Consider the following 17,067-nt stretch of genomic DNA (forward strand, 5'->3'; position numbering starts at 1 on the left):
TGGATGTACATGCAATGCATTGAAAACCTACCTGGATGTAGTTTTTTGTCCACGAAGTAGCAGCAACAGTAATGAGATAGAGTTTTCTGCATTTTCTTAAGGGTGCGGACACACGTTCAGTTTTTCAGATGCAGCTTTTGAAGTCCAAACCAGGAGTGGAGTGAAAATATGAGACAGCTTCTCTCAAATATATATTTTCATCTATTATGATCCACAACTGCTTTTGGCTTCAAAAGCTGCATCTGAAAAATTGAACGCATGGACGCACTTTCAGTGTCTATACATGTTGCGAATTTTCCCCAATTAATTTCCAAAGCAGAGAGCAGCCCTGTAAATTTTGCTGCACACAACTATTTTGGTTATTTTTGGTGATGGTGGAACAAACGTGAGGAATGGAGGGAAAATGAGCAGCAGACCTGTCCTTTGTGGCGAGATGAAAACGTCACGAGCAACATGTTCACTGTTTATGCATCGGCAATTTGTAAAACTTCCTGACAAATTTTATAAAGCTCCAAAGGCCGGTTCATTTTGGTCTGGGGCTATGCCTCCTGAAAACACATTACATCCCCTTGAAGCTACTTCACCGTACCTCCCCCCTCCCGCGACTTAACCATTCCAGCGTGCCATGTGCAGAAAAGGCTTGCTTATAATATAAAAGAACAGAGTCCAAACAAGCTAAATGGATCAATTATGGTGTAAGTCGCGCAGCTGTGCTATGTATATTTATGTGCATTCACATGCATACACACATTTATCTTGCCTCCAAACATTTCAGGTAATATAAACCCGCACACAACCACAGAGAAATTCTTCTGACCCAGGAGAACATATTTTGGATGAAAAGCCTGGTGTGCGCCTCGCAGGTGAGAAAATACATTTGATTTTGTAATTCATTAAAACGTCTTACTGGCTGGGAGCAAAGTGTTTTGCGGCAATGCTGCACAAAGCGTCTTCCATAAGCAAGACAAAAGTTTCTGTTACGTGTTTGACTTATTTATCTTGGAAATCGCTGTAGGGTTAAGCATATGAGTCGTGTTCTAAAATCTGAATAACGACCTGACGAAAGTAACCAGCTCCCCTACTGTAATCATCTGTACCCCGCTCTTCAATACTTTGCTGTTACTGAGAGTCTACCACCTCCCCCAGGCGTTATAATCTGCTGGCAGCATAATGTGGAGATATGTATTGCAATTTCTATTGTTTCTGCTGTAACCGTGAAATTCCCATTTCAATTGTATGAGCCAATGCCGCAGTTGGTGCACAGGGGTGTATCCTCGGGACATAGGGCACTGCTATTCCCACCTAAAACACTTCCCTCTCCCTCAAATGTTGCCACATACATCACACAAAACAAATCTCCTGCTAATCTGATGGAGAGGAATGTGGTCCTGGTGGAAGGAGAAGGTGGAATAGCAGTGTTCTAGGTTTTGTGGATATATCTTGAGTGCGCCAACTGCCTCAAAATGTAATGATTTCAGAAACAGCAGAAGTGATAAGTGTATTTTGAAAATCACAGTGCATTCTCCTACAACATGCTGCCAGCAGTTTAGAATCCTTGTGGGATATGGCAAACTCCCCTTAAAGGGGTTGTCCAAACATAGCAAGATAGGTCCTATGCTCAGGATGGGGCCCGACTTGCTGGTCAGTGGGAGTTTCCGTGATGGGAAGCACACGCATCAGGAGAACAGGAGTCCATTGTACCCCTGTTTCAATTTAGATGACCGAAGCAGAAAATACGCCAATAAGCTAATCTCCTCTATGCCGCTGATGGAGATAGGCAAGTGCCACAACTGTCTATCACCATCAGCTTTATAGAGACGAACGGAAAATCCACTGACACATGAACGACTGGTTGTTCCAGTCATCATGAGGAAAACTTGGGTTCTTTTGATCCGTGTAAGTCCCATCACTAAGACCCCCACCAATTATAAAATTAGAATCCACCAGGATAGGACCCAACTTGCTATGACCGGACAACCCATTTAAGACAGGTTTAAACTTGTTTTATTTTCATCCATTGGGCTAGTGGCACAGATTACTGCCCATAAATTTTAGATGTCAGACTGACACTCGATTGATTGATCAATCATATCCAAATGTCAACATGGATAACACAAAATGTCACCCACATATATATAATATATATCAAAATATATATCTCACAACCCCAGAGAAGCAAATGGAGAATAGCGATGGCCAAACCCTCAAAGATTTGACTCACAAACAAAAAAATTTCTTTCTATTCCTCCCCGAGGGCATAAATCAGGTTGGCGTTAAGTTTGGATAGCTGGGTTTCATGATGCTTATGTTCTCTCCCATAACTATACAGAGCAGAACATATACACAATCAGCTAAATTAAGGGTACAGGCGGTCCCCTACTTAAGGACACCCGACTTACAGACAACCCATAGTTACAAACAGACCCCTCTGCCCACTGTGACCTCTGGTGAAGCTCTCTGGATGCTTTAAAATAGTCCCAGACTGCAATAATCAGCTTAAAATTGTCTGCAATGAAGCTTTATTGATAATTCTTGGTCCTATTACAGCAAAAAAATTTGAAACTCCAATTGTCACTGGGGCAAAAAAAAAAAATTGTCGGGAACTACAATGATAAAATATACAGTTTCGACTTACATACAAATTCAACTTAAGAACAAACCTACAGTCCCTATCTTGTATGTAACCCGGGGACTGCCTGTATATGTATATATGTATATGTATGGGAAGGGGTAGGGTGTTGGGCTAAGCTTAGAAAATTTTAACTATTTATGTTTAATTTATGTCTATTTAGTGAAGTGTATATAACATAATATATTTTACATCCATCGACCTATAATCTAAGGAAAAAAAGTTAAAAACTGGAGGAAAGCAACTCAGGGTGGGGATGGGGGTTCTATTTAAAAATGTTTCTGTTTCCCCCAATGGGCTGTTATGTAGAGACTGTCGGCAATCCAACACTTTGAAGATTTTCTCTGAATTAAATCTAGAGAAACCAAAGATGCATATGGGAGTTTATACGAGACCAGAAACGGGGCTACTGGTCCCCAGATGTTACAGTCGATACTATATCTTCATACAATACTTCTGGAAGTTATAGGTAAAAGGAGCTCTGTGTTTCAAGTTTTATTCACAGGACCAAATAAACATTTTACTGAACAGTCAAAGAAATATTTGGCAAATATTCCGAACACTTCTGCACCTCAACAGGTATAAGTTGCTATGACTGCCAAGATCATTCTAATAATGACACATAAAAAGTACAAGAAAATGGTTTCATCTTTATTCTACCATACATTTACAGGATTTTCGGCTCACATTAGCATCCATCAAATAGCAGCTAATGGTGTTAAGCAGCATCCTGGAATGATTTGCTTTGGTCAGAGCCCATTAAATGTAGAACATTATGAGCACATTTCACATAAAGAAAAAATATGTTTGGGGAAAAAAAATAAAAAATCTATAAAAGAAGTAGCTATCCTCGCAGTTAGGCAAATTCAAACCTCTTTTTTCCATCAGTTTTTGTGAGTCAAAATGGTTTCAACGGTTGGTACATGGCCCCACATATTTCAATGGGCTTACACAGAAACAGTGGCCACGGAAACACGGAGAGAACATACAAACTCTATGCAGATGTTGACCCTGGGACTGTAACCCAGGTCCCCAGCGCTGCAAGGCTGTAATGCTAACTACTGAGCCACCGTGTTTCAGATATACCTTACAGCAAGCCTGCCGGTGTGCACTCCGCCATATGGACTACTCGTGCTGAACAACGTGGGGTAATTTCTTGACACTCTTTATTTGATACATAAGAAAATAATGTGCTATCTATTTTTTTCTACTATAAATAACACAAACAGCAAAACAAAAGTGTCAACTTTGCCTAATTTAAAGTATTTGTGTGTGTTTTCTGCGTTTTATATTTATTGAAAACCGATGTAGTTTAATAATGTTGGTGTCTTCCTGAAACACATTAGTTCAAACCTAATAGTAGAAGACACAGGCCCCACTAAATATACCCAGTAACAATACAAAGGCAAGCGAGTGTAATGTAAAGACCATGGCAGGAATTATTACAGTAAGAACAGTAATCACTTTTTACAAGAGAAGCCTTGATGAAACAGATGCTTTATCCCAGGCACTAAGGAAATCAGTGCCATATACATATCTATGTGAGCTGCCAATCCAACAGAAGCCCAGGACGCTGATTATGTGTTGCAGAAGGAATGGGCGGCTGCTGAGAGTCTCCCGGAGTAATGTACAGTGGCAGATGTATTGTATCTGCTTCCTCACACAGATAGCCTCGCTGAACTCCATCAACTAATCACTTCCTTCTGCTGCCGCCTTTTATCTGTCTGCAGAGATTAGCACCACTTACAGTCCAGCCGAGCAACTACTACAACTCCCAGTGTGTGGTTTTACCTTGGAAATAACACTATCTTCAGGTACAGAAATGACTTACTATACTGGATTTATTTTTACAGAACAATAAAATATACCAAGAGCAGTATGTATTGTTCTGTACATTCCCAATGCGTTAAATGAGACAACTATTACCCCATTAACCCCTACAAGACTGTCGCACCATACAGCCATATACGTACTATCTGCACTTTCCCCTTGCAGATAGCTCATATACAGGCAGTCCCCGGGTTACGTACAGCATAAGTTCTGTAGGTTTGTTCTTAAGTTTAATTTGTATGCAAGTCGGAACTGTAGATTTTATAATTGTAGCTCCAGACAAATTTATTTTGGTCTCTGTGACAATTGGATTTTAAAAATATTGGATTGTCATAAGAACCAGGATTAACAATAAAGCTTCATTACAGATTCCATTGACAACTGCTGTAGCTGATCATTGTAGCCTTAGGGTGAAGACACACATGGTGTTTTTAGGCCGTTTTTGGGCCGTTTTTAGTTAGTGCGTTTTTACATCGTTAAAAACGCATGCGTTTTTGAAAAACGCATGCGTTTTTTTGAAAACGCATGCGTTTTTGACCAGTTTGAATTAAGATAATTGGTCAAACCTGTCAAAAACGCATGCGTTTTTAACGATGTGAAACGCACTAACTAAAAACGGCCCAAAAACGGCCTAAAAACGACATGTGTGTCTTCACCCTAAGGCTAAAGTACAGTAAATTACCAACATCCATTGATCCGTTTGTAACTAGGGGCCGTCTGTAAGTCGGGTGTTCTTAAGTAGGGGACCACCTGTATATATATATACACACTGTACTGCAATGTATTATACTGTACTGCAATGTATTGTATGAGGGATCAAGACTTTGTGAAAAAACTCCTATATCAGTGTTTGAAGGGGTGTACGTATGTCCTTAGCGTACCTATAGGAGTGGTAGTCCTGCGGTCTACAGGTAAGCTTTACCAGGGCGAGTACAATATGGGGTAACCTATTAGTGTCTTGAACTTACTTAAAGTTTATTAGCGACAAACCCATTTAAGTATTCGCGATTTCTATACACTGCATTCTACAATCCTAGGTATGTATTGTAGAGCTGTGTGAAAGGGGTATTCCAAGTACAGTAAATTAATGTCATTCCTTTTATGATAAAAAAAAGTTATACAATTTTCAATTTTAAACTTTCTGTAGCAGAACAGTTTTCTAGATCTCTGCTTGCTGTCATTCTATGGAAAGCTTCTATGTTTACTACTAGTGGACAGAAATCTGACCACGGTCCCACAGGTGCACGGCTCGTTATATCACAGAGAGTAATTACAACTGTGTGATATAACGAGCCGATCACCTGTGGGACCATAGTCACATTTCTGTCCACTAGTAGTAAACATTGAAGCTTTCCATAGAATGACAGCAAGCAGAGATTTAGAAATGTACGAGGAATTGATACAGAAAGTATATTGGAAAATTGTATAACTTTTTATCATAAAAACAATAACATTAATTTGGAGAACACCCCTTTAATCACTTCTGGGCCAGTAACCCAGCTCATATTTAGTGATCCATAGACTTTAATAATACAAAGAGTTAATGCAGTAACATGAAGTCCCCAGTCAGTCTATCCTTCCACTAGGAATCACAATTTCCCCTGTAAAAGGTGTTTCCTATCCCAGCACATGGAGCATGACATAATCTCTGCATCATTTAATTCCAGGACCATGTCAGCAATCAATTAACTCTGGTAATTGGGATTGTCATATGGGGTAGTCGTAGTATCTGTAAACTCTTAAAACCAGATGTATTGAGCCCATCCCTCATCTTGAACCCGTATTCTACGGGCCTAAATTTCTGATCAAAGTTAAACAGTGCCTGCAATCATTTAAAACAAAAATGGGTGAAAAACATGAGCTTCCAGTAGACAATAATTACAACTGTCCATATTACATTATTTTTGGGTAGTATCTTTAATCATTGGCCCAATTCACTAAATGATGCTACCAGAGATCAGCACGTTGAAAGACTACTTAACAAAATGCATAGATTAGCTAAAATTACATAATGGAGTCATGATGGGAGGACTGGTCTTTTACTATAGTATTATACAACCATTGTCTCTATTATCTAGGATGAATCTCTGAAGTGATACATCAAACACAGATGCTACATTCACATCACAATTTTTGGATACAGTCAGTGTATATGCTGGGAAATGTCTCTACGTAGACGCTGAATGTATTCATAGACATATTCTGGCAGATAGAGGCCAGAACAGTATAAGTCGACCCGAGTATAAGCCGAGGCACCTAATTTTACCACAAAAAAAGTGGGAAAACCTATTGACTTAAGGCTATATTCACACAAACGTATGGGGGACGTATATACGGCTGACATATATAAGTCCCCCATACACGGCAATGGGCGCATGGCGCCTTACGGGAGCGGTACGGTGCCGCACATGCTCCGTAGCCGGAAAAAAGATAGAACATGTCCTATCTTTCCCCAGAATACGGCGCCATGCGCCATATATTACTACTCCTCTCCCCGGCACCGACGTGTACCCACCATACTACGGTACAGCGGGCATACATCATGTTAGAATATAGCCTAAGTATAAGCCAAGGGAGGGAAATGCATTAGTCACAGCCTCCCAGTATAAAGCCAGAAAGCCCCCTGTATTCTATACCCAGTCCCCTGTAGTATAGGGGGTAGTTTAAGTTTTTCAGCAGATTTTTTGTGCTGAGAAACTTGGCTTATACACGAACATACCGTATATGCTGTGAAAATTGGATGAAATAGGCTTGCTAAAATCCTTCTGCCCTTACAGGACTCAAATGGGGTCATATGTATAGATTGTGAGTCAACTTTACATCTAGACTTTGGAACATTTCAGACATGAAGAGGAACAAAATAGGGATAGTTGTACAGCTGTATAATTGCTTTAGTTGTACAATATGAGGTTAAATCATTTTGTTACTTATTTTTCACATCCACCTGCATTTTACACACTTAAAATCTAAACTCTATGCCGAGAAGTCTGGGGGATTTTCCATCAGTTACTTCATCCTTCTTCTTTATTCATCACCAACTGCTCAGTTCCTCCTGTTCTATAACATGCTGCCTTCTGATTATACTGCACTGTCACAGCAACAGATGCACTTTAAGAGCAGCAAATTGATAAAACTTACCAGGTATGTGCACTACAGTGTCTTTCGTATGACCGGGAGGGTCCTCAGTTTCTTCTTTTGGGGTTCCAATTTCACCATAATACAGAGCAATTCCCAGCTGTAATATGCGGATGAACATCGGAAGTTGCTGATCGGTCAAGGAGAGTTTCAGGCTGTCAACCATTGTATGAATCTGAAACAAAACATGCATTAAAACATGTTTCTAAAAAATGTCAGCATATTAGCATCTAAAAAGTTGTATTTATAAATGTAGGAGCAGAAGAACATAAAATGGAACGGAAGAGAGAACTTAACAGACAGCAACTGAGATTAATTTAGAAGTAGGCCCTTTAACCAGTGCTCAGCTGCTTTTAGGAGTGAAAAAATATCCCTAAAAATTAGATCAAAACACGTTATTGTTGATGGAGGTCACATATGAACCCATAACAGATGTCCAACATGCAAGAAAGAACTGAGCAAAGACAATTGTGCCTACACTTGTGTACAGCAATGTATGAGCAAAAAACCTTAAAACTCTGTGCTTCTCAAAAAGAGCAAAACATAAATCTGATAGTTCCTGACACCTTTCTATCATATCACGAGGATTTGCCATATACAGTTGGGTCCATATTTAGTCAGGCACAACATTTCTTTAATTTTGGTTCTGTAACATGACCTCAATGAATTTTAAACAAAAAAAGTTGAAGGCAGTCAACCATTTTGAAATGTAGTATCTAAACTAAATATAACAGCTGTGTGGGTTTAAATACTGATAAAAACTTTACGACATCTTTAAGAAATGAAAGTACTTAAATTTCTCCAGAAAACTTCTTTATACCATATGCAGATTAGGCTTGGGCACTCTCATAGGGCTCTCAGTGCTCTGCACAAATACTAATTATGCACGCCCATAGCGTGCATTGGAAACCACCCACTCCCTTCCCGAGAACTGGTTACGTCACACAGCACATCGGGATGGGGGAGGGGGTGGATGGAATGGAATCCATGCTGGAGGCGTGCATAAGTAGTAGTCGTGCAGAGTGCCATGTGTGAGTGCCGGGGTGCCCAAGCCTAATCTGCATATTGTATAAAGACGTTTTCTGGAGATATTAAGTGCTTTTAAATGCAGTGTCATTGAGTTGACATCAGGTGACTGACTTGGCAATTCAAGAATATTCCAATATTTATTTTAAACCCCTTCGAGACAAAACCAGGCTTTGGAGCATTTTTTACGAATTTTAATACGTACAACTTTCCTTTTTTCTGTGCAATACTGTAAAAATGTTTGATGCATTTTTGGTGACACAGGGGGATAGTTAAAGATAATTAAAAAAAAAAAAATTAAGGGACATTACAAAAACTTACGGACCCCAATTCCATTCTTCTGTGGCGACGCTCGTCACTACCGATTTCGGTTTGTATAGAGAAGTAGACGACAACGCACGTCTACAGCTTCTGATTAACCCCAGCCCAATATAAAAAAAAAAATTACAATCCCCAACAACCCAATTAACCAGGACAGTAAAATATTCCAAGCAACCTTCTTTCTGCTTTCTGGACGTTTCAGCATAGTCCAGAACAATATGCCGATCATTTTTCAATGCCTGTAATGAGTCATGGGAAGAAACTGCTCTTTAAAGAAGTCACTTTGGCCACTACAAGGTTTGGTACCACCTCCAATGGTATCTAGAACACTACACAGATGAAGGATGGGCCAGTATATCATGCTTCACTGCCCATGCTCCTGGAAGCAGTCAGCGTGACTTCTCTAGAGAACATGTCATCTGCTGTGATTCATTTCAGCATGGGAATAAAGTGGTCAAAGTGCTTTTTACATGTCAAAATGGGCCTGCCAACTGGAAGAAGATGGAAGATGGTCATTAGGAAGATGTTACTTTCCTAGACCATATGTTGTTGGGTGCCAAATTTCTCATGATGGGTTCTCATAACAAGTAAAATTCTTCAATTTGAGGTAGACAATACTAAGAACTTGGTTAGAATTCATGCAAAAATTATATCTCCAAACCCATTTATGTACATACTTTAAGTTAAATGGCTTTACGTAAGATCCCTATTGTGCCAAAAATCACACTCACTCACAATAGGAGATGAATAGAGATTTTAGGAGTAACAAAACTAAAAAGGACTTTCCTCGCAATACAGAAAAATACGGTACATCAAAATTGTAACCTCAGAAGGTTGCGGTGATATTCTGATGCACCCACTTAAACTCAATGATTAGAAGCCCTTGACTCAATTAGACATAAGGAAGAATTCCAGGCTGTCCATGATGACACATATAAGGCGTTTCACACCACATGGTACCCCGGCTCGATTTTAGGAATCCACCAACTACAGATGCCTAGTTGACTGCTGGCAGCTCCTCTTCTGTGATGAACACCTGAAAACCGGTCATACCCTGATAAAATGATATCACACTTAATCCATTCCAGTTCAATATCTCTCCTGTCCCCTCATCCCTTACCACCCTGTTTGTTTGCCCACTGTCTGAAAATTTGCAGTTTTGGCGTTACTGTTGACCATGTTTGGTCACCTAATTTTTATTATACATTTCCATAGTTCTCCAAGTTGGACATTACCTTGATTGCTGCATTAACTAATGCACTTGAATTGTACATTCTTCTGCATAAGCTCTACAATGATTGTAACATTGCCTATTTACGACATGCTGTGTGTGCAATAACTAATAAACTATGGTTGAACCATAAAATATATATAGAAAAGTAAAGATCGCATCACCGCATATGAAGAGGCAACTACCTTGATGACTGCAGGCATTTTGGAGTTCAGACTGTCATAGGTAAAGTGCAGGCGGGTCCGGAAGGAACACTTGTACAGAAGAGGATCCTGATAAAACTCGATTTTACCACTGGCATTTCTCTTGTCGAGACAAACTGTGCAGTCCGAAAAATTGATAACTTTCCTAAGGACGAGTTCAGTGGCTGCAATGGAAAAAAAAATTCAATTACGAGTGACAGAACATTACAAACATTTTTTGTTTTAAAGACGTTAGCAACAATTAATATGTATCACCCATTTACAGGACATGTGACAAACTTATGAGTGATAGAAATATGACCACTGCAACAGCAACCAATTGTGAGAATGAGGTCTGTGTGTTCCCTGTGTGAATAAACTGGTAGTGGGTAAAGGCGATTGCCGCTACTTTCCCTTTTATGTGACTGAGGGAGGTAGGAATGTGCTGAACTCAACCAAATCCATCCGTCTATACGAATGCACATCTACTATCATTCAATTCACATAATGGACTTGAAGAACCCTGTACTCATGATTGGTCAACTACATACTTATTAACTACTCTGTATGTAGGTAAAAAACATTGTCTATGAGTTACCCCCCCCCCCCTCTTGCTATAATGGGAAAAAAACAATGCATTAATGGTGTTAGTAGATTCACCAACCTTAAAGGTGGTGTCCACTTTCAGCAAATAATGGATATTGTTTGTGTGTTTGTGTAATGAAGTGTTGTACAATTTTCCATTATATTTTCTGTATCAATTCTTCTGTTTTTTTTTTAGATCTTTGAATTATCATGGGTTGTACTTGCAGGCCAGAAATTGAGAACTTTTTCTCTGCTTGCGCCACCTCCACAGCTAATGGGAGGAGGCAAATACCCTGTTGGAAACGTGCATTGAAAACATTTTTCACTGCTGATTTTGGGCACGTTGGTTTACATAGAGCCTAATACTGAGCTGTACACAGAATACAGAGGTGGCTGTATGCCAGACAGGTGTTGGAGACACTAAATATTCATACTATCGCACACGATATCATTTTGTTCTGTCCCCTGTGATTTGTAAAGCACTACGGAATATGATGGCGCTATATAAATATATGATTATTATTATAATTATTTGTTGAGGTTTTAATAAACATTTGTAAAACAGTATTAAAACACACAGGTTTTGTGAAACTGAAAAAGAATTTCTGCAAGAAAATGTAATAAAACCATGACAAAACCCATGCGAATACATACTGAATAGGGTAATACTTTTAAGAAAAAAAACCCTGCCAACTTTATTTTTACGTGGCAGACTCAAAAATTCAAAAAAATTCAAAAACGTTGACATTGAAAATTAACAGATCTGAAACAAGACACAAACACTAGGAATTACAGCTCACCAGAGATGTCCATAAAAGCTCGGTCCCAGAACTCATCCACGGTGTAACACTCTGCACAAGTGATGTTGACCGACAGGACGATGTCATCTTCCACGTACTTCAGGATCAGGTTGTTCACCACGATATTCACATTGTTCACGACACGACGGATTAAACTCTGGACATAACCTGAAAGAGAAGGCACGTGGTAATATCTGCACAATGGAATTAGATTAATCTAATATATCCAAAAATAGAAAGATGGGTGTGTCCTTTGTGGCTTTTTATATGTATGTAATTGATTGTAAGAAAAGTGCTAAATAAATGCACAAATACATATTCACACACGTTGATATGCAAGTACTACTTCAGTTACAAGAACCTTCAAGAGCTTCTCCAAGATTTTTTTTTTAAGTGATCATCAATCATTAGGATAGGTGATTAATATCTGCATGATGGGTTTCAGACAGCTGCCCCCCAAATCGGTTATTATTTCCCCGTGGAAGAATGCTTTGCACGTCGAGCATAAGGGAAACTGAATACAAAAGTCATCATGTTATATGGCCCACAATATGGTCACAAATAACCTAAGTATAGAGTAATATGTACACGAGGAGTTTGGCTTGCTGAATGAGCGTTTGGTCAGTCCACAATGAATGAATAACCGTGCAGTGGCTGGGTGTCATGGACCGAACACATGGGACAGGCCTCTGACCATCAAAATTATATAAGATGCACAAAAACTTCCTGATAACTTCACCATACAGAGAACATGAATACAAGTAAACAGCTGCTGGTCTCTTTCCATGATGCATCAAGATGGAGAGAACGGTGTTAGGTCCTTGAAATGATTCACAGACCAACCACAGACAAAGTTAAGCCCTAAGAAAACTCTAACCATTCATGGCATTGCCTTTACACATCATTTTCACACTTTAATAGACCAATGTGCAATTGTCATCTGAAATAAGTAGATGCCATGGTCAAAGTTTAGGATTAGCAAAAGAACAGCGCTGTACCTGAAAAAGAAGAGGAGCATGAAGTCTAATATGACTCCAAAATAATCCCCACTATGGCCCATTACACCTGGGTATGGGCGTCTCATTTTAGGAGAGCATAACGAAAAATAAAGGTATGGTAATCCGTTCCCCTATTAATAGGCCTTCAGTTAACTTCTGTTACGGTTATTTATAGCAGGAAAAAAGGACAGATGCACAATTTTTTCCCGCAGTTAAAAACAGAACACCATACACAGGTGTGAACTTAGCACAAGGCTCAATTCACAATACTATATAAACCTTACCTCCGCTAAGAAAAAAAAACTAAGGTTTAATGCGTCTGTTACAAATCACATTGACAATTATGGAAAAAAAAATTACGATGGCTTCTACGCTATTTGTTCAGTTTTAAATAACGCATGGATAATGGAATAACACTTTTCATTAGGATTTTTATAGTGAAGTCAATGGGAGATTGATAGTTAGAAAAAGTGTACATTTTCATACAAATCTGTTTCTTTAGTGAAATACAGGCGGTCCCCTACTTAAGGACACCCGACTTACAGACGACCCCTCTGCCCACTGTAACCTTTGGTGAAGCTCTCTGGATGTTACTATAGTCCCAGGCTGCAATGATCAGCTGTAAGGTGTCCGTAATGAAGCTTTATTGATAATCCTTGGTCCCATTAAAACGAAATTTTGAAACTCCAATTGTCACTGGGGCAAAAAAAATTTTTTCTCTGGATCTACAATTATAAAATATACAGATCCGACTTACATACAAATTCAACCTATCTTGAACGTAACCCGGGACGTAACCCGGGGACTGCCTGTATACAGGTAATTTTGGTAATAATAATTAATAGATATTTAGATGTGTGGCAGGAACATCTGGATAGGGGTGTTAGCATACACTCGTCAGATTGATGTCAGGAAATGTAAAGATAGATAGAACTGAAAGACCAAGCAAAGGGTCTGTTATTGTAACCATTAAACTTAAAGTTATTAGGGGAAACTAAATGGATACATCAAGAGGCCTAAGCTTCTTGATGTCCTACCCGATACATCGGAAATCTTATGCCTCTTGATGTATCCGTCGTGATGCACGACCGCAGGGCAAAACTACAGCAGATCCGACCTGGAGTAGTTTTTGTGTAAAGTACGCAGGCAGTGCGCAAGAATCTGCAACTACTTCAGTGCTTCTACAGCAAAAAACTGGCATAGAAGCAGTAGTAAATCTCCCCCTATGTCCGTTATATTCAGTTAATTTCAGTTTAGTGGTTTCTTGATTTGCTTAAAAATAATTAATTTTTTTCATTGGAGATATAAACTATAATACTGATGATATTGCCCACTGAGCCCTGCATGTATGGACCGTCATCTAAATTACACAGTTTTCAAAAAATTACGTCTTCAGAAAAAAAAAAATCATATAATATTTGCTCAATTCCAAAAAAGAAATCTCAAAACTGCAAACCGAGGTCTCTCCTCCCATTGTTGTTACCACAGAAGACACAGTCCGTTTACACATCAGGCTGTGAACGGATTATTGTTTTTGTTACAAGTCGCTTAAAGTTTCCAACGTTATGAAGTCATGATATAAAAATAGCCTCGGATTAACATGGTATGTGTTACGATGATCGGCACCAACTTCACGGTCTCCATGAAGCAGCCGTTTACTCTATAAGGCCGTTTTAAAAAGATTTACAAGCAAATATCGAGTGTATAAAAAAACGCAAAGTATAATTTAGAATGTAACAAAACATAACTTTTACTGCCGGCCTAATAAAAGGAGACGGCTTTGTTTCTACAATAGGAAAATATGAGTCATATCTGAACCCAATTCACACTGTTTATTGCAGGGTTGCAGGCACTTCCAGCCATAACATGGTACTTGCCACCTGTGAACCTTTACATAGGAAGCCATTACCCATTACTGTCTATTTATGGATAAAGAAACAAACGCACTGCCCAAGGTAAAGCAATATACTACTAGGGGAAGCGCAGAGGGGATCATTTACCTGTACACGGAAAGTATTAGACAATATTAGCCGGGCCAATTACTAAACAGAAATAAACAGGCACAAACTGAACAGATGTGCAGCAAATCACGACCTTACACTAAGAAACCTGAGCAAATATCCCACTTGTGTCATGACGACAATGTTTATAAACTCTGATTGCTATGAAATTAGGCTTCCCCTCTGTCCTTGTGCTGGGCATGAAGCAGGCACAAGTCCCAAATCATTGGTCCTACAGAGCGGACAGAAGTGTCCCTTTTGTCATGAGGATATAACGTGCAGATAAAAGTCAGAGAACAAAGTATGATTACATTACAGGATTGCCGGCTTTTTAGGGGATAGGGCAGTGATGGCGAACCTTTTAGAGACCGGGTGCCCAAACTACAACCAAGATCCACTTGTTTATCGCAAAGTGCCAACACAGAAATTAAATTTGAGGACACCAGTAAAGCAGAAAATATAAGAAATTGGGATAATGATTGTACCTTCCCTCCAGGGTCCCATAAACAGAAAGAATTATAAGGGCCGGAGCAGGAGCAACAATGGTAATCCAGATCTGTCCACACCTTCCCACTCCTCCAATGGTCCCAGGTAGCGATGTCATTTTAAAATAGCTCTGTGCACAGCAAGTCCACTAAGCCCATAACCTAGTGGATAGAGGCTCTGTACTGTATTTCTATGGCAGATGGAGTGTGCAGTTTGTGGTCCAAAATCCTGGGCTGGGCAAAAAATTATGTAATTGCATAATTAAGAGCCCTGTGTTTGGGGAAGCCCTGGAGATGTAGAGACACCATATATGGACAGATGATGTGTCTGGGGAAGCCCTGGAGATGTAGAGACACCATATATGGACAGATGATGTGTCTGGGGAAGCCCTGGAGATGTAGAGACACCATATATGGACAGATGATGATATGAACCTGATGACTTGGTCCCTGCTCTGCCACTAACCCGGCACATCTCTCAAAAGGATTCCCTGCCCAATTTCTCTTCTATGGGAATCCTCTGCAGACAGATACAAGGAGTCTGTACAACAGTAGAAGTCTTACAGTACAGCAAGAAACACAAATCCGGTATTGAACCGTTCTGACTAATATTTCGATGCATGGTGTAACCCTAGTACAGACAGATACAGATACTGTCCTTGCCTGCCTCCTCTTTTTATGACACTGCAGCCTCTTCTCTCCTCCATGTGATTCTCTGCATCCTCCACTGGTTGAATGCATTGGGATCAGGAGGAGAAGACTCTAGAGAAGTATAGAACAGCTGAGAGTAAATTGACCGCTCCCATGTCCTATCCGGGCCGCACTACTTTGGGTCCCAGCGTTGGTGCATACAACCTGCATCAGGAGGACTCTGACTTTAAACAAGGTGCGGGTCACATGTAGCCCGTCAGCAGCGGGTTGTGCATCATCTTCTAGGTTTTAAGTTGAGATAACTGTGGCTGCACTAAATGTACAAGCTCAGTAGTAAAGCTCCTTTTCTAAAATCAGATGAAAAGGGCACTGGGTAGGAATGTCTGCACTTATCTTAGAACTGACAGAGTGACCAAAAAACAAAGCTGTGGAATCGGACTTGTTTAGTCATTGACTATTTTGATGGAAAATTGAGGAATGGCGTTGGAAGTTTGGCATTTGAACTTCACAGCCCTGAGAACAAAGGTCCTGTTTTCATTAATTGAATGAAGCGCAATTCAACAAGAGCGTCAGAAAGTGATCACAGCACTTGGCTATCTCTGCCACCTTCATAGACAAGGAAAAGGAGTTCCGAAATATCCCAGGGATGCATTTGGCAAAATCTAGCACTCCTGAAGTGTTCCATGGAGTGGCAGTACATGTCCTCGACCTGCTGCACCATTAATAAGTGAGAACGAAACCTCCCTCATTCTGGAGAAATGCAGGGGGTCCAAATTATCGTGGTGGTCCCAACAGCCTGATACCCACTGATTGTTATCACCTTATCAACCTGAGTAGGCAGGGCCCCCTTAAAAAGTGACTTAAACAGTGCTAAACCCACAATCCTTTTCCCCTTGTCATCGTTTAACTCTGCCGAGTCATAATACTTAACATAAGGAGATGACCGTTTTCTAACATGAGTATTTCTGGCAAACAAGCGGTCATAAATATTTCCCACTTTGGGTATCGTCGCTCACAAAGCGCACAGATTTTCTGTCCAAAGCATTAGCAGTGATTTAAGAAGTGCTGCAAGTTTTATTCTTCAATCCTCATCCAAATTTGTTTAACGGTTTTCCTCCATGGAAGACCATTGCATGGGGATAGAAATCGCCATGAAAATATATTAGCAAGCGTCAGCCCCCACAGCTGCATCTC

General features: G+C 39.9%; 1 protein-coding gene across 7 annotated transcripts in view; it reads right to left on the reverse strand.

The window, feature by feature from the left end:
• VPS13B (vacuolar protein sorting 13 homolog B) overlaps window positions 1-17,067 on the reverse strand; it is a 629,099-nt gene that overhangs the window by 550,445 nt on the left and 61,587 nt on the right. For all 7 annotated transcript variants that reach the window (XR_011855676.1, XM_072151499.1, XM_072151498.1 and 4 more), the window contains exons 5-7: window positions 11,740-11,907; window positions 10,358-10,539; window positions 7,598-7,769 (exon numbers count right to left, since the gene is read on the reverse strand). Coding sequence is in view for 6 of the 7 variants with exons in the window: in XM_072151499.1 (XP_072007600.1) it covers window positions 7,598-7,769; window positions 10,358-10,539; window positions 11,740-11,907 (522 nt within the window). In the remaining variant the exon portion in view is untranslated. The remainder of the gene's footprint in view (window positions 1-7,597; window positions 7,770-10,357; window positions 10,540-11,739; window positions 11,908-17,067) is intronic.

Source organism: Engystomops pustulosus, chromosome 5 (assembly GCF_040894005.1).
Source record: "Engystomops pustulosus chromosome 5, aEngPut4.maternal, whole genome shotgun sequence".
In the NCBI taxonomy this organism is placed as follows: Eukaryota; Metazoa; Chordata; class Amphibia; order Anura; family Leptodactylidae; genus Engystomops; species Engystomops pustulosus.